Source organism: Echeneis naucrates, chromosome 21 (assembly GCF_900963305.1).
Source record: "Echeneis naucrates chromosome 21, fEcheNa1.1, whole genome shotgun sequence".
Lineage (NCBI taxonomy): Eukaryota > Metazoa > Chordata > Actinopteri > Carangiformes > Echeneidae > Echeneis > Echeneis naucrates.
Window position 1 is genome coordinate 5,345,853 of NC_042531.1, and position 27,998 is coordinate 5,373,850.

At 42.2% G+C, this 27,998-nt stretch overlaps 1 protein-coding gene across 6 annotated transcripts; it reads left to right on the plus strand.

The window, feature by feature from the left end:
* Nucleotides 1-94: 94 nt before the first annotated feature.
* Nucleotides 95-27,406, plus strand: mcf2lb (mcf.2 cell line derived transforming sequence-like b). 6 transcript variants are annotated; one of them, XM_029529815.1, is made up of 33 exons: nucleotides 95-251; nucleotides 9,395-9,478; nucleotides 11,110-11,224; nucleotides 14,636-14,726; nucleotides 17,541-17,660; nucleotides 17,767-17,883; nucleotides 17,991-18,140; nucleotides 18,257-18,381; nucleotides 19,101-19,215; nucleotides 19,317-19,436; nucleotides 19,668-19,859; nucleotides 19,949-20,140; nucleotides 20,291-20,450; nucleotides 20,545-20,606; nucleotides 20,713-20,780; nucleotides 20,947-21,013; nucleotides 21,100-21,215; nucleotides 21,328-21,397; nucleotides 21,471-21,563; nucleotides 21,651-21,743; nucleotides 21,843-21,968; nucleotides 22,183-22,404; nucleotides 22,518-22,610; nucleotides 22,928-23,006; nucleotides 23,170-23,242; nucleotides 23,351-23,457; nucleotides 23,712-23,820; nucleotides 24,420-24,472; nucleotides 24,616-24,693; nucleotides 25,150-25,259; nucleotides 25,906-26,018; nucleotides 26,113-26,216; nucleotides 26,314-27,406. In XM_029529815.1, exons 1-33 carry the CDS (start codon nucleotides 95-97, stop codon nucleotides 26,391-26,393), a joined length of 3,654 nt encoding a protein of 1,217 aa, XP_029385675.1. In that variant the 3' UTR covers nucleotides 26,394-27,406. The 6 variants fall into 6 exon arrangements, 5 of the variants coding, with proteins under 5 accessions (XP_029385675.1, XP_029385671.1, XP_029385672.1 ...); XM_029529811.1 differs by lacking the exons at nucleotides 95-251; nucleotides 23,712-23,820 and adding an exon at nucleotides 3,411-3,844 and having other exon boundaries at nucleotides 24,407-24,472; XM_029529812.1 differs by lacking the exons at nucleotides 95-251; nucleotides 23,712-23,820 and adding an exon at nucleotides 3,411-3,844 and having other exon boundaries at nucleotides 24,407-24,472; nucleotides 26,317-27,406.
* The last annotated feature ends 592 nt before the right edge of the window (nucleotides 27,407-27,998 follow it).

Genomic DNA, 27,998 nt, shown 5'->3' on the forward strand with positions numbered 1-27,998 from the left:
GGGGGGGGGGGGAGAGGTGGTGGGGGGACTGCAGGAAGGGGTCTCTCCTGATGACAGAGTTTATTTGAGTGTGTGAGACAAGCAGCTGGCCTTCATGTCTCTGCATGAGATTCTGCGGGAGGGTGGTGAGGCGTCGCACCGGATCATGAACCGGCTCAGTCATCTGATCCAGAATTTGGACATCACTGGGCTGGGCACACCTTTCCCTTTCAACCCTGCCAGCCGCAAGAACTCCTGGAGAGACTGGGAGGGTAAGACCAATTATGGTGTGAAGTGTGTGCACACTTTGCAACTTTCCAGCTTTGGGAAGTTGCATCTGAGTTTGTGTGTCTGCGTGCCTGATCTTGCATCTTTATGTGTATGTCTCTGTAATGGAAGTCTTACAGAAGCTCGAGCCAGAGTTGTGTAGGGCATTGTGCCCAGAGCTCCACACACTGTTTCCTGTGGGCTTCCCTTACTCCCCACTGAGCTGTTTCTGTCTGTCTTGTGTGTGCAAAAGTTTGCGTCTGTGTGCGCGCACACAGGAGTTTGTGACTGTGCAGCTTGAACAGTCACTTCAGTTTCCAACATACAGATCTTGGCTGCTGCACTGACATTTTTCCGTAGCAGTAACAGATTCTTCACTAAATGCAGAAATCGCTGCGCACAGCAACTTATCAGCAGACGAGCTGGTGCAAAGGAGCAGGAACTGCTGATTTAAAGCTGCTGAGCTATCAAATTGATGTCCTGCCAGCCAAATTATTGCCACTCGGAGACCTTGGTTTTGCCACTGCATTGAAAAGGACTCGCCCTGCTGTTTCTGACAGAAAAAGCATGGTGAGGAAAGCCAAGAGGAGTGCTTCTCAGTGGGACAGTGGGATGCAGATGGTCCCGCTTAAGCCACGTGAGTCAGACGTATGGATTTGGGTCTGTGTATGTACGAGTAGGATGCTTGTGCATCTTTCTATTTTGAGAGCTAGCTGACTTTGTGTCAGTATGTGCATGTGTAAGTTACTGCCTGCCGACAAAATCTGCAGTATGTACTTGTGTGTTAATTGACTTTTTTTAGCTTCTTTTTATAAATTTGATTTGGGATTGGGGATTTTTTTTTTTTTTTGGCATCTTCATACCTGATAGAGGTAATTTTGGCAGAAATTTGGCATTGCTCAGTCAAAGCTTTTTCTGTCTCTGGCAGATTAGGAATGAGTGTAGGTGTGTCTCTGCATATATATGTGTGTGTGTGTGTGTGTGTGTGTGTGTGTGTGTGTGTGTGTGTGTGTGTGTGTGTGTGTGCGCGCTAGCACCCCTTTCAGCCCTGACAGACACAAGAAGTCCTGCAGAGACTGAGATGGTATACAGGCACCTTGTCCTCGGCTGCTGTGTGGTGGCAGGGGAAAGTTTTCCTCTCATTTCTCTTAAGCTCTGTTAGAGTCATCAGCCTTAAAGGGAGTTCATACAAGAGAGGAATCATGTTGGTGATTGTTCCGTTGTTTGGTTTTACAGACTGAGGCCATGAGCACTGATAACGAACAAAAAACTGTGAAAGTATGGACTCCAGAGAGTTCTTGCTTTTAAGGTGCATGCTTGCATTTGTACGTTAGAAAACAGTCTTACTCTGCCCAATGCTGGTTCTTAAAATGAGCTCTACTTCAGGCCAAATGGAAAAATACAACTTAACTTATTCCAAAGTGTAGCTGTATCAAATTTGGATGAAAAAAATTCATCTGATTTAGACTGTGAATTGCAATCCTATTATTATTCCTATTTCTAATTCTGGCCACAGAACAATTTGATTGTGAGACCAACAAGTTTCAGATTGTGGTTTTCATCACAATCAGTTTAAAACATTTAAAATTGGTAGGTGGAAAGTTAAAAAAAAACCAATATCAGCCAGGGGGCTCCCAGAGACTCGTCTATCTTTGAAGAGGAAGAGAAACAGAAAGTTTGTCTGTTTCTCCTTTTTGAACTGAGAATCTAGAAATGGAAGGAATCGTTTGTCCGACAGATTTCAGATGTCTTTTCGGGTTATATATGTATATACACACAATCAGTGGCTTGGCCTTAGGACATATAATTACTGATTAGAACAGAACACATTTGGCAGTGTTGGCAGCTGGGAAACCTTTCAGGCATCATTGTTTCTGCTGTTGGTAGTGACAAGAACTACAACACAGCACCATTAGCCACACCAAACTTGGAGAAAAGGTAACACAAATAAAGTAAATCTTGAATTTACTTTTTTTTTATTTTTTTTTATTATTTTATGCTGATGGATGTCTGAACTGGAGGAAAAAAAAGCACATTTGATACACCAGTTTCTTTGCGTTGTGCATCAGTGTGGACATTGATCTGAGATTCTGTTGTGATCTGTCAGTTCTGTCAGCGCCTTTGTTTGACTTTTTTATCACTTTAAGTTGTACAGTTCTCCAACCTAATGGCTTAAGTTTTTATCTCTCACGTTTTATGACACTGATAACCTCAAGCATGACTTTGGCCACAGAGCAAACACACACACTTTCCTTCCCATGCACACGGACTCAACACTAGCATCTCTTGTTCAAACCTTTTCACACCACTGGACTTCTTTCAGTAGAAAATGACCGAACCACGAGACAGAGTGGTGCCTATTAGCTCTTTTCAACTGAACTATATCTTTTGCACAACTCATTGACGAGGAATCTAAATTGCCACATTCTGTTAAGAAACAGTGTCAGTCTTTGAGGGGTCTCGTTAGAATTAAGTCTTTCAGTAAGTTTGTAAGAATGAGGTCTGTTCAGTCACATAAACAAGAATAGAGGCTTTGAATAGATATGGGCTGAGTGGTTAAATGGAGATGCAGGCAGTGTTTGAATGGGCTCATCAGAATGGCAGCTTTGTACTTTTGGTCCACGTATCCTGAGATAAGGTGGGTGAGAGGCCTGGGCTTTGTTGGTCTAGGTAAATGAGCACTGGGAGCTGTGGCACCTACGGTACCTGGCAGCTATCGCACAACACATTGTAGTAAAACATAACTCAAAGCAGTCGTGAGTTTGTCTGGATTTTTATGTTTTTATTTTTTTTCAAGCATTTAGACTCAGCAGCAGGTTATGGGCATTGCTCTTGAACTAAGAGGGGTCAGCTAATTGTCCTTTAGGGGAAGGGTGGGGTAGTTGGGCCAGGAGAGTGGGTGGGGTTGAGAACTACACTATGGCTTTTGTCTACAGGGAAGGTAACCTGAGGTTGCAAAAGGAAGTCTGCACAGTTACTGAGTGAAGACCTGCAGGCTGTTGTGCACCTGTTGCCCGAAAGAGAGGCTGAATTTGGAAAGGCGGAGTCAGAATGAGGAGGAAATTGTTCCGGTGTTGACGTTTGCAAAACTGTATGGAGCAAGTGTGGCAGCAGAGCAGTGAACGTGAAGTGACCTGGACGTTCAGGATGGGAGGAGAGGAGATGGCAGATTACAGCTCCCTGATAGAAGAGGATGTGCAGGTTGAGTTAGACTCGGGACTCTGCATGGAGGCAGAGTCAGAACCGAGTCCAGCAGGGTGTGCAATCGTAGGTCCTGATGATTGTAGCGACACTGAGGAGTCGGATTGGTTTGTGATTACAGGACACACAGCTTCTCTATCCAGAACTGAGGAGCAAAAAGACACAAGGGGAGATGGAGGCAGTCAAACCCAAGAGGACGGTGACATGAAAGCAGATTCAAGAGAAGTAAAAAACGGAGGGACTGGTGATGAAACTGTGGAGGCCACAGAGGAAGAGAGTGAAGGAGCGTTTGATGTGTGTTTGTGGCCAGCTGAGGAGGGTGGGGGTCACGTACGGATTTCTCTGGAGGAGGTGGAAAGATACTACAGATTTTCACGGCGCTGTCACTGGCTGCGTGGTAGGTATCAGCTGTTTTCTCATAATTGTTTTCTTCTTGTTTCTCCATATACGACGATGTCTCTTCCCGGTGCGTCGCCTCACTTTAATTGTTTTTTGGACACAGTTTGGTTCTGCTTTCTCCAAACCACAACTTCCACCTGTCCTCTAGTCTCACTCACCTGCCTGCTACCTTTACTCTGATTGAATGCTGAGATTGGAAATACTCTGCATTTGTTTATTGTTTCCTCATCTGAATGAAATCTCAAATACATTTAGCATTACAAGTGGAGCAGAAACTGTGTTTATCTCTTTGAAGGGAAACAGAAGTAAGTCGCAGAGGAATCGGCTGCTCTGTCCATCTGTGTTACATTGATGGGATCTGGAAAAGTTAATGTGACAGTGATCAACAGTAATGCATTACAGTGCTATATATAGACGGAACAGGGGTCTGTTTTTTGTTGTCGTTGTAGTTTACATTCGTTTCTATGGGATAGTAATTTTTCTGTGTATCCTACACGTTTATTAGATCAGTCCAAGCCATCCCCATCTTTATGGGCCCTGTTTTAACCATCATGAACCCTTTGACCTCTTGGTTTCCTCATTGATATCGTCCGGACTCACCTGTTACTGCTCGGCAGTGTTTAGTGCTCTGCTTTATCTTTACTTCCCCCTCCTCCATGGCCACAATTTTGAGTCCCTTATCGCCACTTGTTGACCTCCCCCACTTCTCTGTTCCCAGGCTTCACTGCTCTCTGCCCTTTTGTCTCTCAGCTATGACCTGTTCATGTTCTGTTTATTCCTCTTTTTTTTTTAGGTAAATTTTAAATTTTTCATATGAAGGAAAGGAAGTCCAAGGAGCACTGAGCAATGAGTAGCTCTGGTTGAAACCGTTATTACTTACGCACTAAACTAACGACCAGCTTGCTTTATAGTTGAGGTTTTTGTGAGTGTTTATGTCTTTTCTGGTCTGGTGAATCAGGATTTAAGCCTTCTGCTCCAGTCCTGTTTAATCTGTATCAGTCGTGGCAGGCGGTCCAGGTGTGTGACTGTGACCCACTAACGTTTGACACGTCACCCACAAACGGGAGCGTGAGTGGACTCTAATCCCCATCGATAAGCCTTTTAAAGAACATTAGTGCCTCAACCAGCAGGTGTTGTGTATGTGACTGTGTGTTTATGTGTGCATTTTGTTGGGAATGAGGACATTAATTTTATCTTCAGGATATTTGTTTTCTCATTAGCAGAATTACCTTCTCAGCAAAGAGCACTGTAATTATGATATTTTATCACAGGTTAAAACAGAAAATACAATGGTGGCTTTTATTCATCCCACATGTAATACAATACAAGCAAATGCAAATCAAATAAACACCAAGAGTAGTTTTAAGCTCTTATAATTTGCTGTTTAGGTGAAGTGGCCTGATTGTGTCAATATACAAACACTAAGTTTTGTTCAGACCACCTCAGAGTCAACTACACGTGAATAATAAACTTGGTTTTGTACATGTACTTTCAACATGACATCATCGATACTCATTGATGAGAGCAGATTTATGAAAAAGAAATGGGAAAGGACACTCAAGTGGTTTCACTGTGTCCTTTTGTTGGAAATACAGTTGGATGTCATTGGGGCTCATCCTTTCCTGTTCATATAGCCAAAGGCTCTTTAAAGGATTTTATAATACTGTGTGAACAGTGAGCGGAAGTTTGGAAAAAGTCCCTCCAAAAAAAAAAAAAGAAAGAAATGTGGGCAGGGGGCAAAAAGACAAATATATAGGAAATTGTGTGGATATTATTTTTGAGAGAAAGCCTGACCCTAAGAAGTAACATAAATCCGGCATATTTCAGGGGGGACTTTCCAGAAACAGAACACCCTCTGTAGCTCTTGTTGGCCTGGGTGGGGGACTTTGATTTGATATGTGTGGGAGTTTCTGTGGCCAGGGTGTGGCTGACTGATGGAGGCCGGGTCAGAAAGTAGAAACTGATGGAGGTTTCAGCGTGCACTCGAGTCCTGAAGGAGAAATCTCAGCACCTGTGAGCGCTCTGCAGATAAATAGACAGTTGCAGTTTCTATACTGACACCTCAGGCAGTGAATGACCATGATCAGCTTGGCGACTGGTCTCATTCCCACTTGATTGGCTTCTGTGCCGCAGCCATTTTGGTGCACACACCCTTGCCTCAGGTATTTTCAAAGAAAAGACTAAAAGGATGCTGTGTCTCAAGTAACATAAGTAGAAATCAGTCAGGTCTAATCAATACCTGTTAAATACTGATGTTATTGGAAACAGTATCTCTGCATTAGAGGAAAGAGCTGCTGCCTCCAGCAGCTGACAGATAACAATGAAAACTGGCACAGGCCATGACATTGTACACAATCAATGTTTGTCGAGCAACAGGCAAGCTTTTAATTTATAATAGATGAGCAAGTGCAACCTTTGCTATATCAAAGAGGGAAGTATTGAAGGAGGGAGCAGGCTGCTATAAGAGTGTGTCTAAGGAGCAGCTCGGTAACTTCCAGCTTTGCAGCTCTTTGTATTCCTGGATACTCTGCATGAGTATAAGTGCTATTCCTGTCATTTTCTTAATGCAAGGAACAACAGCAGACCATTTTGACACACCTATTGTCAAACCAAAGTTTTAGCTTGAGATTGGCCACCTCCCTGTGATCTGGGAAGTGGCCAGCAAACCAGCAACAACTCTAGTAGAAGAAAATACCGTATTCGCCACTTTCAAAAGCCTATATTGGCTGGCTGGGTGTGTGGGTGGTTCATCTTGCAGCATGGGCCACAAAAACTTCTTTGACATACTTTTCTCAAACGTTGGATATCAGAGCATCAAGGAGATTTTTCCAAAGTGGAGCCAGGTGAGGTGTTTCTGCCAAGGAGGTGTTCCAAGCCCGTCCAGCTGGGTGGAGGCCCCGGGGCAGACCGAGGACCAGGCGGAGAGATTATATCTCCACTGGGAACGCCTCGGGATCCCCCAGTCAGAGCTGGTCAATGTGGTCGAGGAAAGGAAAATCCGGGGCTCCCTGCTGACGTTGCTACCCCCGCGACCCGACTTTGGATAAGCACATGATGCACATGGATGGATGGTTACTGTTACTGTGCAAATACAGTATCTTTGTGCTGTGGCACTGACATGTTTTTTTAGAGTATGTTTGGCCATTTTTAGTTCCAATTTTTCATATTGCTTTCTAGAAAACAAAAAGATGGTGAAGCAACAGGAGTGCACAATAAAAAAAAAAAAAAAGATTTTCTCCAGCTGTCAATGAGCTTGGCTCAGCAAAACACCAAGTTCCATGATTAGGAAAAATCTTTGATTGATGTTGTTTTGACAGAGCCACAGACCAGCTGGTGCCTGAGGAAAACACTTTAAATGGGAACAAACCAGGAAAACGCACTTGAATGAGTCCTGTCCCCATGTGTGTGTTTGTGTGTGGGAGAAAGAGAGTTGGGAAAACAATGAATGCGAATGTAGTAATACCTCAAGGCTAAGTCACCTGATAGCTCTCATTGCCAAACAGAGTAACAGCACGTCTTTTTGGTTTGTTTAAGCTGCACTCAGAGGAGGGCCCAAGCTGAAAGGGATATGCTCTTTTCAAGAGGCAGAGACAGTAATCTGGACAAACAGGGTGGAAGGAAACAACATAGATTGGGAGAGATAATGTGATTTTTTTTTTTTTTTTTTCTGTGACGGACTTGGTTCCAGTGAGTATGAAGCCAGACTCTGGATGTGTCTCTGGTTCGGCCTCACCACTTTGTCTTGAGTCATAAAACAGGTACAGCTCAGGCAAAGCTCTTGAGGCAGATTGTGCATTCATCTATCTTGTGCCAGTTTAGGTTTTGATATCGTTGTGTGTTTGTGACTAAAACCTGGGCTTCTGTTGGTGGACCATAGAACTTTCCTCTGGCTGAAATTGGATTTTGTAAATCATGAACTTCTTTTATGCTTTCTTGATGTGTTATTGACACATTCTTTGATGGATGAAATTGTTTTTATTCATGCTATACCGCTTTTTGGTCGTATCCTCGGGCTCTTTAGCTGTAGTACAAAAGTGTTTTTACTTTTATGCTCTACGTCTTTACGTCTTTAATTTAAAAAGATGTTAACTGTAATGAAGTAGCATTTCCAGAAAGGTAGTATCATGGTGACTCAGTGGAGACTGCCGCGGGAAATCAGAGTAAACAAGTCAATTTAAGATGAAAAGTCAATATTGCTCTTGTGCTCTGACTTGAACTTGTCTGTTTATATATGTACGTTTGCACAGTAATGCCAGTGATCGTGAGAAACTCCCTCAAGGGGACCGTCTTGCTTTTCTTATCTCTAGATGGCTTTATCTGCCGTTTTCCCCATGATTTTCATATCTGCTGCCTGTTTTACCATGCATGTGCTTGTGACCTATATCGGGTCGGACTTGAGATGTTGTCTCTTAGCTTTCATGACGCAGCAGCGGACCAAACCCCATCTGGCTGGAAGTAGACATAAAATATTCAAGCATCTTTTAACATTGCCTGTAACTGAGGAATTCTTACTGTGGATTTGGTCCTCACTGGTATCGTTGAACTGCATCTTAACAAATATATCTTTATCAAAAGGATATAAGTGGCCCACATCGCAGTCTTTTCTTATCCTTATTTGATGATTAGGCTTGTTTATTTTGATTTCCCTTATGTGTCTTGGTATGACGTCCACATTCAGAGAAGACAGTTTAATTCAAAGAGAGATGAAGCAGATTAACTAAACAACAAAGATACAGGAAGCATTAGTGAGGTTTGTGTACAGAGGGGGTGGTGGATGATCTGAAATAAATGTGTGTTAATTATAGGATAAACAACTTCTACTCAGGAGATCCCACTGATATAAATTTAATAGACACATTTTCACACCTTGTAAAATGTAAAATAATCAGTTGGGTAACACAAAGCAAAGATGTAGTATTATAACCCAATACCATAAAAATTTCCTCTATTGATCTGTTTTCTCTTTGCTGCGTAGCTCTCAGTTTCAAGTTTAACTGGCCAATTCCCATTCCAAAGTTTCCTGAAAGCAAATCAATATATAAACTGTATACTGTATACTCCACTGGAGACTGTTTATGTTTAGGACCAGCAGCTGCCAGATGCAGATGTCTCTGCGTAACCTACATATTTTCTCCATTTGTTCTTTGTTGACAAATAAAGAGTATTGTACATCTAATTCTATTCTAATGACTGGCTAGACTACTAATGCCCCCACCGCACCCCACCCCCATAAGCCGGTCGGTATCTGCTGTCCAACTACCAGTTTGAGTCTTGGTATAACTGGAAACTCCCACTGGGGGAATAAATGTTAAATCTGATTATTTTAATCCATACACAGGGAGTCCATTGGGGGGTGGGGGGGCTGTGATCACTTCCAAAATGCTACTGCCAAGTTTGATTTTGTTTTGGTTTGGAAACACAAAGTATTGCGCAAAGCAAACTTCATGTTTAAGAGAGCTGAGAAGATGAGCTCCAGCATCTCGCTGAACGCTGAACGTCCTCTGCTCTGATGCGTCACTAATGTTGGCATTTGTTCCTGTTTTTCCAGATGAAATCATGCAGCTGGATAGCAGCCCTCTCCGAGCTGCTGACATCACCCCTGACCTCAAGAAGCAGTTTGCCTTCCTTTCAGGTGACACTTCAGTCTGTTTTTCTGTCTGTATCAGTGTCATGTGTGTTTCCATTTCCTCTTCATTCCCATTGTTGCCTGAACTCATCTGCTGTCTGTCCATTTCTTTATTCGTTAACCAAACAAATTATCACCCTGCTCTTCTCTGCCGTTTCAGGAATCGTTTATATATTAACTTTTCCTTCTGGTATTTGCATATGCCACATCAACTGTTTTGTCTCTGGATTCATAATTTGCTTTTCAAATGTGACCAGCCTCCATTTCCTCTTTACTGGCAGACCTGTTTTGATACTGTATTTTATTCATTGCCTCTGAATGTCCCGTTCATGAAAACATCAGGTTTTCGTCCCAACAAGTTTCCTCTCCTGATATTAGAGCCTTCTGTTGCAGAGAGTGATGGACACACATTTGTGACACTTATATTTATATCCACACCTACTGTGCTCTCCTCTGAGTGTCTGTGTGTGTCTGTGTGTGTCAGAGGTGACCTTGTGGCTGCAGCAGAGTCGGGAACCATTTTGCAGACAAAGATCTAAGCAGACGTTAAAACCATGACCATGCACTTGCTGTTGCTATAGCAATGAGAGAAGAAAAGGCAGACAGATTGATATTCCAGTCACATGCGCTGACAGAGCAGCTGTTCCACACAAGGAGCGTGATTTTTATTTTTTTTATTTTTTATTTTGTGTGTGTGTGTGTTTGTGTAGAGGTGAGATAAGCCCTCAAAACATTTGCTTAGTTGGCCTCTTATGGAGGTAATGGAGTCCCACAGGACAACCTTGCACCAGCTGTCGAACAGTTTTGGCCATTTCTCCACAGAAGAGTGCGTTGTCACTGCTCGTCATTGGTTTTTATGTGTGTGCACATATTTCTCTGCACCAATCAGGATTAAGTATCATTTTGCTTATGTTTCCCGGTGACTAATCAAATCTGATCACACCATGCCTACACCGTCCTGAGGGCACAGAACATTTCAAGTGTTTGTTGTTAATTCTTTTGTTCTCAGTCACAACATATTGTCTTTGATCGTTCTTTAGTTTAACATAGGAAATCAGGGCTGTAAGGTGAAATTTGCACTAAGATGTGGTCAGATAATGATAGTATCACTTCAAATCAGTTTATATTTAACAGTTAATGCTGAACTGTTAACACACAGCTCTAGTCCTCTTTTTTTTTCAGACACAAGGTCAATAAATGCTTTTCTTTTGTAGTTATACAGATGTAATATAGATCATGTTCTCCACATAAGCATCGTGGGGTGACAGTATTACTCAGATCTGAAGGCAAATACACTTTGTAAAAATATTTACCTTGACTTTTTTTATTTTCCCTTCCACTCAGCAGTCACACAGCTTTAACATCAGTGCCCCCCTGTGGCCATAGTCTCATGTTACGCTCACGCCTTTTACTTTTCTTACCACTCTTGCATGTTTTCTGAAAAAATTTCCAGACATTTTTCTTGTCAGATTGACAAAGCTGAGTTGTCTGAAAACCGCTGCACAGCTGGAATATGTTTAAATGATTTTGTCTTTCTCACCCACTGTCTTATACCTTTAGTGTGATTATTAAGAATTCTCACATTAATGTCTTTACACAGTTTGAATATTGATCTTTTTTTTTTTTTTCCCCACAAGGTGGTAGAGGAGACAATGGCAGTCCAATCATTGTGTTCCCAGAATTCCCTACATTTGGAGACATCAACGACAGAGAGTTTCACAACGTGCTGGCCTACCTGACCAGTGTACCCAGGTAGAGTCCTTCACTGGACTGACTCTCACACATGCAGTCACACAATGTTGCTGCTGACACCCACAAAATGCTGCAGTCCAAAGTTAGAGTGTGGTCAGACACAATCCACCGTACTTTTCTGGTGGCAATTTGCCTTTTCCTACATTTTTTTCCCCTAGTCCAAAGACTGAATTAAAAATGGTTGATTGAGGGAAGAAGCAAAGGACTCACTGATATTAAAAAATTGAGTTGACAATATCGTGGTGTGTGAAGTCTGCCAGCAGGCGGCAGTGGGTATTAAAACGCAACTTCACTTTATAAGGCTGTTGAAAGCAGAGATTTTCACTCAGTGGGTGAAACAGCCAGTTCATGGAACAGTGATCTGTGAAAGGTTGTGATCTCTGTATTAATAAGATGGCCCAGTCCTAATCCACTTTCTTTATCAGCCTTTAGATTGAAACAGGAGGAGGGGGGGGGATAAAAGATCATCGTTTCTTCTAAATATCTCCTGAGAAGACAGTCTCCCGTCCCTTTTCTGTGTTGTGTTTATTTTCTGCTTTATATTTTCCTCACAATTTTCAGTTTCTGAATTTAGCCCATCCTGTCTGTCCTACTGTTCCTTCTGCATGCTTGTAATAGTGTGCAAAAATAGAAACTGCAGCTATTCAGACTTTCTGGAACTGAATAATACATACAGACAGCTGAGCAGAGTGCCCTGACATTGTGTGTGTGTGTGTGTGTGTGTGTGTGTGTGTGTGAGACGATTTGCTCACACAGATGTATGAGGGCAGTACAAGTTTCAAGTATTTCAATCCAGATTTCACTTTTGTTGCAGTTGCTTTATTACTTCGGAGTAACGAGAATATTTTTGAGCCAAGCTGGAGAGCAGCTGACAGACAATTACAATTTCCAACTTTTTTTATTTTTTTTTTCATTTGCCTAAATTCTTCCCCTTCGTGGTCTGTGGAGGTTTCTGGTCATCTGAAGGAGGGTCATCCACAAAAGCTGTTGTGTGTTCAGGAACAGACGGCTGCAGCTACCTGAGGGACTGACCCCCCCTTCAGGGCACATCTGTGTATGATGACCTTGCAACACATGCTACTGGTTTTAAATTATCTTGTCTGTATTAAACCTGAAGCTGGCTGCTTTGTTATGTTAAATATTGAGTACAATTTATTAATTTGATTGGTAATTTTTTTTCTGGATCCTAATTATTCCATTTGAAAAGAATTACTAAATAGCTTGATCAGATCATATAATCTTATCTGCCTAAATCATTTTTTTTTCTTTCCGTATTTGCATTCACACATGGACTGCACATGGCTGACTGGTTTTACTTAACACTAAGCTGTTGGGCCAGAATTGTGATGCCTTCCTTGCTCATGGTTATTTAATATGTTTTAAATTTAATATACCAGTGCTCTTGTGTTCAAACAGTCTCTGCTCTGCTCAGTGCTTCAGAATGAGGGGAGGATATCAGTTGCTCTGTTGCTATCTGCATATGCGTTCATGCAGCAAATTTCCTTCATCACTGCATTGCCACCAGGCAGAGCTTTCTCACAGCTCAACTCACAGCTTGTTCTCCTTCTACACATGTTGACCTGAGCAATTATCATAAAAACAATCTCATCTCACACATGTGCAGCCACAGCATTTATATTTATAAATTATATTTATATTTATATATAAGGTATTCATACTAATAGTTTCATCCAGGCAGTTTGTCTGTAAGACACCATCTGTTTGCATCACAAAATGATAATTTTACATAAGGTGCCCATTCATGTCTTTCCATATTCAAAATCACGTTTGTTTACAAAAAAAAAAAGAGGAATTAGTTGAATTGCGTTTTGATGTAGTGTCAGAACTGAAATTGAAATACAAATGGCTGTTTATTTGTTAAGTTCTTTACTCAATATTTTCAAAACACGAGAGTAAATGTGGATTTGATCAGGTTTGGCTCAGGAGATAGTTTCCACCCACTGCTGAAATGGGAACAGAACTGATGATGAACATCATGTGTTCATGAATTGTGGGGCGTATGACGGAAGAAGTAGATGACACACAGTTGGAGTCTCTGTGCTTTAGTAGCAGCTGCAGAGAAGACTCTGATGTTCTCTATCTGTGCTGCTGTACGTTCACCATAAGCCACCCTCTCATTCCTGCAGCCGTGAAAGTCTCCAAGGCAGAAAAGGCACTTGCCCCCCCCGTCCTCCTCCTCATCCTCCTCTGCGGCTGAGATGTAAAGCAGATTGTGCTTTGAAAGCCCAAGTGGCTGTGAGAGTCTGTGTAGGTGATTGTACGCAGAGTGGAGCAGTGGGGATGATGGAGAATAGAGAAAGATAAAAAGGGGGCGGGGGCGAAGTGCAGGGAAAACAGGATGGGAAGAGCCGCTACGAATGTTAAAGCGCCAGAGAGTATCGTTCTCAAGACTCTGTATTTCCTTATAACTGGAAGCCTCGTGTGGCGTCCTCTTAGCGTCCAGACTCACATCTATGAAGACCCTCTGGTTAGCTGCAGGAGCTGCTCATCACTTTGCAGCCATCTTGTGATTGGCTTGTATCCCAGCAGCTCCCGGTGTCTCATTGGACCGCTTACAGATGCCGCACAGGAGATGCAGAGGCTGGATGCTGTCATAGTCTGGGACAATTGGTCTTACTCCCATTCAAACAACACAACACACCCTGGGATCTACTCGTCTCCTGTTTTGTTTTTGGGTTGTTGTTGTTTTTGTTTTTGTTTTTTTTCCATTATGCCTTTTTGCTCAGGTGAAGTGGTCCTTTTTTGTTTATCTGCTGCCGCCGAGTTGGCACAGTCTGCCGGTGCAGAATGACATATCAAAACAAATACTTGAAGATTACTGGGATATTTCTGCGGGAAAGGTACCGACGGTCCTAGTATGTGTCACCTATTCTTTAGGTGCATCATGTTTTCAGGTAAGCACAGGGGCTTCTGCTGGTGAGCTACACGTGCGATTGTCATTTATTGTCGGTGTATATCCCCCATCTCTATTGGGACCAGAGAGACGGCAGGGGGGAGGGTAAGGGGGGTGTACACGGAGAGAACGGGGGCTGGAGGCTGATAGCCAAGAAATCTGGAGGTGCTTCAGATTCTCTCCTTTCATAGACTGCACCAGCTGTCTAAGAAGATAAAGAGCAGCATAACAAAACGGCAAGCTGCAAACAAGCACCTGGCCTCTTCACCGCGTGTTTTAATGTGTTTAAGCATTCCTTGTTACTTTATGGGATTTTTTTGTTGTTTTGTTTGTTTGTTTGTTTTTTTTGTTGTTTTTTTTAAGTCACTCTGCTTTTCTGCTTTTAGTCTATATGACATGATCTTGTCACGGTGGCACTGACCCCTGAACTATCTATGAAGGTAACACAGACAAGTGTGTAATTTGAATTGAACACGTTGCCTTTCTGTGTGTTCCAGCTTGTCGTCGACAGGCGTGGGTTTCATCCTGGTTATTGATCGCCGGCAAGACAAATGGGCAGCTGTTAAGGGGACCCTGCTTCGTATTGCAGTAAGTTTGTGTTTGTGTTTGTGTTGTGACGTGACCGTTGCACTTTCTTTCTGTCTGTGTATCTGTGTGGGAGACAAATGAGCGTTTCTAACAGCTTTTGAGATCAGAGGAGCAGAGCTCGACCTGACTAACCCGCTCATCCATGGGGAGGTGTTAGATCATCATCAGTTTGCTTTCACAGCTCCACCACTAACATCATCACCGCCACCCCGGGGGTCTGATATGAGCCAACACCATCCTTGAACTCTGTCCCATCGCAATCACACAATGCCATGTGTTTCCATAGCTACGGGGCAAAATAAACAGTCACATGCCAAGAAAAGACAGAAGGAGATGATGAATTCTTTTGTTCACTCATTCTCCCCAAATTTTAATTATCTCTTCTTCACTTATCCTAAATATTTTTGTTCAGTCAGTTTAATCATTGGACAGCTAAAGCTCTGATTTGATTTAATAACATGCTTATTGCATCTCAGGCAACGTTTGCAACTAGTCTACAAATTTTATTTTATATATTTTTTTTGTGCTTTTGCTACATGCTGTCTTGCTTTAGCACATCATTTATCTTCTACCCATGGAGCATTATTTCTGTAGCTGGATGTGCAGCATCAGAAGTAAGCAGTTAAATTTTTGTTTCTTCTTGTTTTCTGGACAGTGAGCCAGAAAATCTATATATATTATGTGCATACGTGTATGTTCAGCACCCCCATCATGTTAAGATATTTTGTGGGGGGGGGTGGAACAATGGATAGTTGAATCAGCTCAAATTTTTCACAGCAGCTCACTGCAGTGCCCACTTTATATTCCCTGTTTAGTGAGATTTTTTTTGTTGTTGTTGATGTGCAACAAACATTTACATTTTTTAGGAAATGTTGTGGAAAAAAAAAAATGCTGAATCAGTTGAACACATGCTGTTGGTTGGAGAAGATTTGCAGATTTGTCAGCAAAATAAAAATTCAACAGGGGGAGAGATTGAGGGATGAATTTCACCACCCGTAGTCTCCAAGGACATGGGAGACCCACTGGCTCGTTTCAAATTAAATCAAGCTTTATTAATCCCACTAGGGGGAATTTTACAGACTGACTGGCTGGTAATAGGAGGCAATCATTCATCCCTGGAATAATGTCCTGTTTTGGGTGATTAAATCACACAACTAAATACATCATGATCAAAACTGGACTTTAAAAGCTGCTGCTATTTCTTAATAGATACATCATATTCAAAGCTTTTTATTTGGGAAGGTTATTTGGTTTGTTTTTGTGGATGTCTGCATCTGACTGAGTGTGTTTCTGCTTTTGAATGGTTCTTTGTCTTTTTGTGTGTCTGTGTACATGAGCGCTTAGGGGTGCGGTTTGATCTGATGACAGACACGATGTGACTTTCCAGGCTGATCTTAGTCTGCAGTCGGTCCCTAAAGCGTAGCCTCCTCTTGGTGTATGTGTGTGTCTACCAGTGACAGAGACCAAATAGACCATGACTTCCAGTGATCTAAGCAGCATGGTTGAGTGGTTGTTTTATAAATTTGAAGGGTAAGACCAGAGAAGGAAAAAAATTGGCACTTTCCTGCCACTAACCCCGGACAAATTTGTTCTACAAAAGACCGATTGGTGGACAAAAAAAATTAGTTTTATCTTTAAAGAAGAATTAAGACTTGCACCTATCAGCCGCTTTTGTATTGTTACTCAAGTTGTGCTTTGGTCTGCTGATTTCAGTTTTACATATGCTAGCAGATATGCTAGCGTCAAAAAAGCCCATCGATTTCTATTTAGTGGCTCTTTCTTTGTCGATATTGTTTATAATCATAACTATAACATAAAAACAGCTGTGTGTTCTACAGATGTGGCTTTCATCTCTCCAGATGGTGAATGACCATTTTCAGTTACTGTCCCTCTGCAAGGACAAACAGCGAATTGATTTATTAATGCCTTTAAAAGTGTTTTTATTCACAGTATCTCCATTTTTATTGCTGCTGAAGTCAGCATTTCAAAATCACCTGGGTCAATGTTGTAACAGCCAATCAGGCAAACGTATCCATTTAGGTAATTAGCTAATTAAAGCTGTGCTGCATTGTGTGGATTGGGAGATTCAGGTCCATCTTCAGCCATCATCCAACTGCTGTAACAGCCGTATCTGGTCTGTCAGTGGGTGTCAATCCTGACATTTTAATTGACATTTTATTACTTCTGCTGGCTGAGATGAGTGTATGGCTGATGTATGGCATGATACAGATTTATTTACATGTTTGAAAAAGTATCTAGTAAAGCAGTTTCAGCTTGGTGATTCTTTGCTTTGAACTGAGAATTCTTTCTTAGAGACGACTATTGACTATTATATAATCAAATTGGCCAAAATAATAATTCACAAATCACAACTTTGCCTCTCAGGGCATCATTACACTGAGCATCATTCTGCATTAACAAATATATCAAAACTATGCTAATTTAAATCTTAACAAAGCCATCTGGACAAATGAACAACACATATGAGCTGGTGCTGTTTCTTGCTACCTCGTTATTCATGCAAAAGCATTGTGAGGACCTGAAGATTAATGTCCCTGCCACAGGATCCTCCACATCCCCCACACCTTTTCCACCAGCTTGTACTCAACACGCACTACGTACATGCTCGAATATGTTTGAGTGAGCGTTTTCATTTGGGAGACAGAGGGAGAGACAAAGGAGTGGAAGATATGGAGGAAGTCCTGCCTGTCAGCAAAAAAAGAGCAGGACAAATGTCTGGTTGAAATGTCATATATAAATGAGTCATGGTGAAGGATCCCATCTGTGACAGTCTCCATGTATCTCTACTTTCAGGGCTCCTTCCCAGGGAACCTTCAGCTGGTCCTGGTTCTGAGGCCTACCACTTTCCTACAGAGAACTGTGTCCGACATCCTCTTCAAGCTCAACAAGGATGAGTTCAAAATGAAGGTGCCGGTGAGTGAAGCCACTCATTCACTTGCGGACACATTATGGATAATATCACACATTGTTACAATCTGGGCATTCTGTCTTACTAAGTAAGAGTGTATTTCTTTCTCAGGTGATCATGCTGAGCTCTATAACGGAGCTGCACTCCTACATCGACCGCACACAGCTGACCCAGGAACTCGGGGGGACACAGGAGTACTGCCATGAAAAGTGGATCTCTCACCGCACTGTATGTTCACTGCACAGCACATGCCAATTCAATTATTTGATTATGAGACAGACAGAATAGAAGCTCGCGCTGAGCACATGTGAAGGAAGTTGTTTTTTGCACATCAGGCTATTGAAGGCTTTGCATTGATGGTAAAGAAAACAGCACAGACCCTGCAGTCATTTGGGACTGAACTGGCTGAAACTGAACTCCCAAATGAAATCCAGGCCACAACCTTTCTGCTCAGCACACACAGCACCAAGAAAAGCAAAATGAAGGTAATGCCATCTATATAAACACACACACACACGCTTTCTCCTCTATGTATCTGTATATACAATATATTGGTCATTTGTTTTTGCATGTGGTTCCATCTGTCTCCGTGTTTCTGTAGGAGGATCTGCTGGTTGCTCTGGGTCAGGGCAGCAGGCTGTTGGAGAGCATCAATGAGCCTGTGGTGCAAGACCCTGACTACACCATGAACCAGGATGAACTGGAAAACCTAGCTACAGTGCAAAGGTTAGAGCTATAAGAGCTGATAGAGCTGCTGGGAACCAGACGGAGCAGTCTGATTCTGTACAAGTAGAAATAAATCAAGATGATCATTATTGAAACAGGAACCAGGAAGTCAATTGTTCCAAAGTTTCATATTTAATTGCATCATTAAAAACAAAAAACTCGGGCTTCAACCATCAAACATGAACCTAATTGAAAATGCATTTAAAATATATTTGTTTTACTGTTTATGTAAGCAATGTACTGACACTGTCACTCATTATACAGCATAAAGTATGTTTTTACCATCATTACCGCAGAATAGTGATGTATTTTGTCAATAACTCAAGTAGAAATGTGGAGATTTTTCTTTTTTGTTCTGTAACTAAGCATTGTAATTAATAATTATAGTGGCAGCTTCTTTGTGTGACTTTATTTTACATAGAACAGCTTTAAAATGTGTTAAGATGAAGACAAACTGATTAAGATAAATTAGAAACACACTGCAGTCAGTTGAAAAGACTTAAAGTGACTTAGATGCTTTGGTCTACAAAGCATGCACACACAGAAACACAGAAGAAATATCCAAATGCCTCAGTCAGCATCTGCACTGCATTTTCAGCTCTATTCATTCCTTAGCAGGGGAAAAAAAACAAACAAAACAACTAACTCCCCTTTTTTATAGTCAGTCTCCATCTCTGTTTCTTACTGTCCCCATTGCTCTCTCTCTGCTCCTCTGTCAGACTGCTGTCTCAGCTGGATGAGACCGAAAGAGCTTTTGATGAGTTTTGGGTGAGGCATCACACCAAACTGGAGCAGTGTCTCCAACTGCGTCACTTTGAGCACAATTACCGAGAGGTGAGCTAAAGCCCGTTAGCTCAGGTGAAATCCTCCGTACCAGACCTCAGACAGCACAATCCCCGTTTTAACCCTGAAAACTGTGGTGCTTTCTGCCACAGGTGAGGGCTCTGCTGGATCAGGTGTCTGAGAAACTTGCAACCTTCTCTGAGGTTGGGATCAGCCCAGCCCACGTTGAACATATCGTCAGTGAGCTCGATACCTATGAGGAGAGAGTCTGTGTAAGTAATACCTGACACCTCACAATCAAAGCTTTGTCTAACCAAGGCATGGATTCATGAAGTCCGGTATCTTGGAATATTATTACAAATTTAGCTTGTGATACAACAGTTCTACATGATTCACCCGCTGCGTCCAAAGCATTGCTGATTTATTGAGATTCATTTTGTGAGAACTGCAGAGGCAGCCCTCCAAACAGAAGTAGTTAGGCTCACTCCCCCCTTCTTCAACAGGAGACACTGGATAGAGCTTTGGCCTTGTCCCGCGACGGTGATGAACTTATCCAGAACTCGCACTATGCTGAAGACTCCATTCAGCCCAAATGCAGCGAGCTCAGAGCAATCAGTGAGAACGTGAGCAGCAGCCTGAGGGCCAAGAAGGACCATCTCCTCAAAGCCATGGAGCTGCATCAATGTTTGGAAAAGGTGAGGTGACGGCACAGTCAGACACTTGTTTGTTTGTTTGTTTGTTTGTTTTATGTCTTGTATCTGACCCCCTCTTCTGTCCTATTCAGGCTTCCAAATGGGTCGATGATGGCATATATCTGTTGGCATCTCAGCCAGTAGACAAGTGTCAGTCACATGAGGGGGCTGAGTTGGCCCTGCAGGAGCTGGAGCGTTATCTGGACAACGCAGGGCAGAACCAGCTGACAGACCTCAGCACCATCTGGACAGAATATGAGGCAGTGCTCAACCAGCAGCTGAAGGTGCGAGGTTCAATGCCGTTAGTGCAAATCGATATGACCACTGTAATTGTTTGGATATGAATATTAATTTAACTGAGGTGCTGAACAGAGCAGGCATCGAGGTATTGATGCAGAGTGCTGATACTCTTCTGATGGCTTCCTGTGTGTCAGGACCAAATTGAGAAGATCTTCCAGAAGCAGGTTTTAATGCAGGAGATGTTTGACAAGAGGAGGGTCAGCCTGAAGAAGCTAGCTGCTAAACAAACCAGGCCGGTGCAGCCGGTAGCCCCCAGACCCGAGGCCTTCATCAAGTCCCCTCTCAGCTCCCCTGGTCAGTTTCCACACAGACCAACATGCATTCTCCACTGATACACTTATTCTTTGTACTATAATATGTCTATATGTCGATACTTCTTTATTCTCAGCACACAGAGCTCAGCAGGAGAAAAACTGCTCTGAGACGGACACTGGCAGCCCCAATCAGAAAGTGAGTGTCTGCACACTTGTTGTCCTAAATTTGTGTTGTCTGTTTCTTATCGTGGTGATCCTACGCTGTTGTGTTTTTGTTTCCCCGGGGAAATGGCCAACTGCAGAATGGAGACAGTAACGGCAGACATGCCTCACAGTCAGAGGAGGAGGAGAACCTGGCAGTCCTCAGGAGGTGAGCGGCTCAGTGTCTTTCATCTGTAATCAAATTACACAGCAGATGGGCTTTGTGAAAAGTTATCTCATGATCTGTCAGCACTGTGCATCTATCTTTTCTGAGTCCACCCAAATCGTTTATTTGAGCCCTCTTTTTCGCCTTTCTGCCCACCTTCTACCTTCAGGCATGTGATGAATGAGCTGCTGGAAACTGAGAGAGCCTATGTAGAGGAGTTGCTCTGTGTGATGCAGGTGAATATTCAGCTCACAGCAGGGTTCATCTACTGTCCTTTGCCTGTCCCTCCAATTTCATGGTTTTTTTTTTATGTGTGTCACAGGGCTATGCCTCTGAAATGGACAATCCAGCAATGTCTCACCTCATCCCGGCTCCTCTGCAGAACAAAAAAGAGATTCTGTTCGGCAACATGCCTGAAATTTACCACTTCCACAAAAGGTGATTGAGTGCCATCTGCCTGTCAGTGAGGATTCTTGCACTGGGAGTCGACATCGACCAATCTCTGTCTTCATCTTTTGTCTTACTCCGCGTCATTCCTTCTTGTTCACAGGACGTTTCTGAGAGAGCTGGAGCAGTACACAGACTGCCCACAGTTAGTCGGAAGATGTTTTCTGGAAAGGGTGAGTTTCAGCTCAGAAATGGAAATGTCCGTTCTGGGGAGAAGGTTTCTTACGCACAAACTTCCTTCCTCAGATGACAGACCTGCAGATTTATGAAAAGTACTGTCACAACAAGCCTCGCTCTGAAAGCCTGTGGAGGCAGTGTTCAGACTGCGCCTTCTTTCAGGTGACGACACTGTTAAATGGGATGCTTTTGGGCTTTTTTTTTTTTTGGCTGTTATTTAACAGTTCCTTTTCTGTTTTATTGCCTCAGGAGTGTCAGAAGAAGCTTGAACATAAACTGGGTTTAGATTCCTATCTGTTGAAGCCTGTTCAGAGGATAACCAAATATCAGCTGCTACTGAAGGTGTGATACTGTCTGTTGGCAGCAAATCATTATGTTTTCAGTCAGAACCGAATTGTTTGTCATTGCTATGCACTTATTGTTAATGATTTCTAACCACAGGAAATGCTGAAGTACAGTAAGGGGTGTGAGGGTGCTGCTGACCTGCAGGAGGCGCTGACATCTATCTTGGGCATCCTCAAGGCCGTCAATGACTCCATGCACCTCATCGCCATTACAGGATATGAGGTTAGATATTAAACAGGGTTCAGCCCCATTAATCATAGATCAAACTCTTTATATTAGTTACTTGGGGGAAAAAAGTCTTCTGATTATTGCTGTGTTGTTATTGTGGCATATGATACAAAACACAAAATAGACATAATACAGATGCATTATATAATAAATATTAAAAACAATGGCCTACATCAGTTAAATTTAATAGCATCTTCCTCCTTTTCAGGGTAATCTGAGTGAGCTCGGAAAGCTGCTGATGCAAGGGTCATTCAACGTGTGGACGGAGCACAAGAAGGGTCATGCCAAGGTGAAGGACCTTGCCCGTTTCAAGCCCATGCAGAGACACCTCTTCCTCCATGAGAAAGCTCTGCTTTTCTGTAAGCGGCGGGAGGAGAACGGGGAAGGCTACGAGAAAGCTCCCTCCTACAGCTTCAAGCAGTCTCTGAATGTAAGCGCCTCTCCACTTACAATGCAGTGAATGCTGCTGCACTTGTGCCATGTACTTTTGAAAAATGTGCTCATGTTGTTTTTGTTTGTTTGTTTGTTTGTTTTTTTTTATAGATGAGCGCTGTGGGGATTACTGAGAATGCAAAGGGAGACAACAAGAAGTTTGAAATCTGGTGCAACTCGAGAGAAGAGGTTTATATTGTTCAGGTAAAAAAAACAAAAACAAAATACATAATAAATAATAGATTATTCTGTTAGTTGTAGAAAAATCCAGTCACTCATCTGTGTCTGGTTCCACGCATTCCCCAAAAAATTCACAACAACCTTTGTCGAACTACGGTCTGCTAAAAGCCTCACTGTGTAAGAAATCAATGAGGCTTTTAGGGATTTGTTAACAATAATAAAACTACAGAAGGCCTCAGCTTTTCAGTAAAATGTCCTGTATTTGGACATTGGGGCTGTCTGTTTCCAGGTAAGGGTGTAATAATGTCGTGCACTGAGAGTATTGAACTGTCCTATTACAGGCACCAACAACTGAAGTAAAAACCACGTGGGTGAATGAGATCAGGAAGGTTTTGACAACCCAGCTAGAAGCTTGTCGAGGTACAGAAAGAAGATTCATTTCTTATTACACTGCATTTTTTTATGTCAATGCTCAATTTCAGTCATGGTCGCAGTAATATTTACAATGAAACCAGAAAATAGAACGTTATAAATTTAACTCTAATGGTTGTTTTGGTCACTTCTTCCCTTGCTTGTGTGTCAGAAGCCAGCCAGCAGAGGGCATCAGACCAGATTTTCCAGTACCCTCCTACACCCAATGCACCAGCAAGCCTAAGGTGAGTTTTTAGTTTGTTTGTTTTTTTTTTGGACCCTGAATAATCCATCTTTGTGCCAGTCCTTCCACAAACCTTTCAAGCTGATGTTCCTCTTTTATTTACCCTCAGTCCATTTAAGACTGGTCAGAAGAGCTTTAAAAAGGGAGAGGAGAAGAAAGCAGAGTCCTGCAGCCCTGATGTCAACAACGCCTCTTCACCAAAGCCAGCAGGAAAAGGTCAAGAGAGATCCTGTTAGGATCTCGGCGCTTCATTTATGATTTTCTTTCTAAAAAGTTGCCTGTATCATTTATTCTGCATGTGTTATAAAGGTGCTGCTTTGCACCTCTTTGCTTCCCCTCTTCTGATGACAAACCTGTGGCTTGACTTCTGTCCTCTGCTCTAAAACACAACCTCTTCCCTCTTTATTGATTTTCTTTCCTTCCTTCCTTCTTCGTGTCCACCCTGTATTCTTGTTTTTCCTCTGGGTCAGACGAGGCTGTGACAAGCCCTACCTCAGACAGAGCTGCTGTGGCTAAAAAGCGCTTTACATTACAAGGCTTCAGTAACCTCAAAGCTCAGAAAGGTAACTGCAGGCCATTGTTGATTTTGTATCCAACTCATCACCCCATTTTTTTCTGCATTTGCATTTAAAAATTATTTCAAAAATTTCACTCTACATTTATAGTCAAAGAATTTTATAGAGCCATGATGGAAAGGCTTTCTTCCCAGGTTAGATGGCATGTTGGATACCACTCTTAGGCAAGTAAAGTAATTTAGTAATTTAATTATTCCCCGGATTTTTCATGAAGGACAAATCTGCAACAAGATGTCATATATTTCCAGGATGCTTGGTCAGTAGGTCAAATACTGCATGCTTCCCTCCACAGACCCTTCAACTACTGACGATAAAGGTTTGCCATTACCCATCACAGTCCTCCCCTCCCCAGGTGTCACACAGCTCTAGACGCCAGCCTTCTTCAATCCAGTACAATTCAAAATTCACTGCAACATTGAGCTGCATTCTGCATTAACTTTACCTTCGTTCCTCCTCAACCCCTGTCATGTTTTATTGTCTGTCATTCTAGTCAAGGCTTAAAGTTTTTTTTCTTTTTCTCCCCTGATACGAGTCACATGTCATAGTCCTGATTTCATCCTCGCCTTTCCTTTTTTGCTGCTCCATGGTAGGATCCCCCACGAGCCCTGACCATAAGACGAAGCGCCAGAGCGACCCTACACCCTTCGGCTTCAAAGGTTAGTCAGTCTATTCGGCAGCAACCTGCACCGTCTCTGTTGGGTCATCTGATTGATGAGTGCTGAGTGCAGCCAGGTTGGTCTGGCTGCAGCTGCTGCAGGGTGAGTGACTGGCTGTGTTTCCGTTGCCTCCTGTCCCTCAGATCCAGGCCCGCCACCCCTCCACCTGAGCAGGGCCAGGTGGTTCAGCACCTCTAATCTTTTACAGACAAAGTGGAGAGGTACACTGGCACGAGCTGACTCACGCTGATTGTGTGTTGGGCCCGGCGTTTCACTGCTTTAAAATTCTGTAGATCGGTGCTCTCTGACTCTTACTAAGCCTTACAGGATTGTGGGCAAAGAAAAATTAGAGGATTGCACACTGACACGGCGACATGGTTGCACTGCCACTTGATTTCTTTGGTTCACTTGTTCAGATGTTAAAATGTAGAGCTGCATGTCCATCTCCCCTTCCGTAGAGTCTATAACAGAGTTGGTAATAGCTGTGGGACTGGTTGTGTCATGCTGGGATTCCTGGGATTAGATGCTCCACCTCCTTTTGTTCAGAAAAGCTTTTCATGGTCCTTTCACTCCCTCACTCCTGTAGAACTTTCACAGTAGGTCACTCGCACGTCTGACACCGAGTTCAGTTGCATTTTGCTGTAAACTAAACACTCGTATTTCCTGATTCTCCTCAGGATGGAACAAGGCTTCGCTGTCACTGGATGCCTCAGAGGAGCATGACGGCTATTCCAGCGCTGAGGATCCTCTGAATTCTGATCCAGAGGATGACAACGGCAAGAAACTGGTAATTCACCCTGTGTGACAAATGTGTACAAATCATTCTACGGAGACACAAAGGCTAATCGCACAATCATATTATAGGTGACTCACCTCCCATTTGTTAATAAAGGTTAAAGCAAATCTCCAGGGAATGAATAAAGTCAGTGAAATTTCTTTGTGGGAATATCAATTGGATACGAGATTTATTTAAAAGGCTTCATTCGACAACATGACACCCTGTGATGCTAAAAGTCTGTTGAAACCAATACATGTGGAATAATCAGCAGCTGTGTGCTGAAGTTGTCTTCAGCTCATGAAGTATGTTTTGGAAAATTGGCTTCCATGCTTTTTGACCCCATTTATTTACAGCAGCTTTTTTTCTGGCCACTTGGGGGCAGAGAAACAAGTTGTAAACAAGACACGGATATACAACAAATGGTTGTTTCCTGTTTTCCATCCAGTAAACACAGACCATCGTTACCTTGAAGTAGTGGTCTGTGATGTAATGTGTTTTCAAACCTAAAGGAAGAATGAAGAATAAACTGACTATTTAGCTGCAAAAAAAAAAAATTAACTGAGCTCACCAACTAGTTATTCTTGATCTGGCAAAGCTCTTGACGTTCTGATGTTGGTGTGTGTCTTTGTGTGGTCCTTGTCTTGACTATGAACAGTGTGCTGGAAAGTACACAGTAATTGCCGACTACGAGAAGGGCAACGCTAAAGAGCTCTCAGTGAAGAATGGAGACGTGGTGCAGCTGGTCAGAGAGGGAGATGATGGGCAGTGGTGAGCATGCAGCTGTTACTGCCGTTTATCCCAAATGTAACCAACGACAGCACCACCACTACGATACCTCTTTTGTGTTTGTGTGGTCATGCAGGTTCGTACGCAACCTGAGCAGTTCTAAAGAGGGCTGGATCGCTGCTGCTAATCTTATCGCGCTCATTGGGAAGTCCAAATCTTGCCAGTCTCTCACCAGCTCAGGTATTCCAACAAAGGCATAAAGCGTGCGAGGCATTCAAATAATATTGTAATACAATATTTATACAATACATACATCGACGCATCATGTCTCTTACAGAAGGCAGCGGCTCTGGAAACATCAGCACATCATCCAGCTGCAGCGAGACCTACACAAGCTTCTCCGACATCAAATCCTGAACTCAGCACTTTGTCCATCACCAAACTGCTAGCATCATGTGGCTGTCTGTGCTGTGATGCCAACATCAGTACTCAAAAGTATTTTGTCAGATTCCCACAGAGAGCTGTATTTTTTTCATTATGTTTATCACGCACATTCGCCGTTTATTAAGGCACTTCCACATGTTAAAGATTTGACTGTGGTGCCATTGCACAGTGACGATACAGCATAGATGAATATGTTGCATACAGTGACTTCATACTATAGTAAAGTGTTCTTCCTCTAGTCATGCACTTGTCTGTTTATTTTTTTTTTTTTTTATGCAGGATCCGTGTGTTTATAATGTAATAGATGTATGAGTGGGCCAGCAGGACTGATCTCAGTTAATGCATCTATTTCAGTTTGCATTGAAAATGCGATCAAAAAGTGGATCACAATTATCTTTGTGTTCAACTGCACTAATTCACCCAAGAGTTTACATTTCCACTGTTACTGTACATAAAGAGGGCGAGAGAGGAATGCATACAGCTAATATAGCTTGAACGAATGTTTCGATGGTCTGATCACCTCTGTCATCTCCTCTTTCTTTACACGTTTATTTATTTGTAAGAATCAAAAACTATAAGTTTAGATTACTTTTAATTTCCTTCATGTCTTTTCTTTTCTTTTCTTTTTTTTTTATCTTTTCCTGTCTGCCATTTTCTCATTAGGAATCTGTTTTGCCACCAGCTGCCTGGACTTGACTGTGTATGAGCTTCTGTCGTTTCAGTCCTCTGATGGTTTCATGGACTAATGCTGTGGGATTTGATTTATGCTGTAGTTTAAAAATGTCTCTGTGTAAATAATCAGATCACTGTATAGCGCAAACGTATTTCTTGGGAAGGGATCATGTCCTGAATGTAGATATTGTTCATTAATATTTGTCTGTCATGAAATGTTGGTTAATGGAGATGATATATTGTACATTAAGTAAATTGATGTCACTACTTTGTGACTTGTCTAATTTTTTTTATATAAATAAACACCTTGTGATAATTGACTCACTGGCTTATGTGCTTCCCAAATCTGTATTGTTAAATATTATTTATTTATTTATTTTTCTGTGGTTAAGAAACATCTCTGATATTTATGTAAGTATCCCATCAACAGATTTTATAGGGCTTCCAGAAATCAAACTTGAACTACAAAACTAGGATGCCAGGTTCGGATAAAAACCCTCTATTTATATTTTCAAAACAATGACAGGAGCAAAGTCATTTCCGGCGCAACTAAATTAATACAGAGTGTATTTGTAAAGCCAAAGTTGAATTCACAACTATTTTTTAAACATAAATAGGCGCTGAATTAATTAGAAACCAAGACATAAAACCATATATTTTCATATGACATCGACAGCTGGAGCTGAAATAAATCACTGATGTGATTGAAATCGCATTGACCTGATTTAAAGTAAAAGTTACTGCAGCCATGCCAGCAGTTATATTTATTTAGATATTAGATGCTATTAGTTGGTGGGAAAGTCTAAAAAGTATTCAAAAAAAGTGTTATTATGGAATAAATTCTTTACAGCGCTGATCATTTCAGTGGAAAAATATCTGGATATCCAAATGAAAGCTGCATCAACA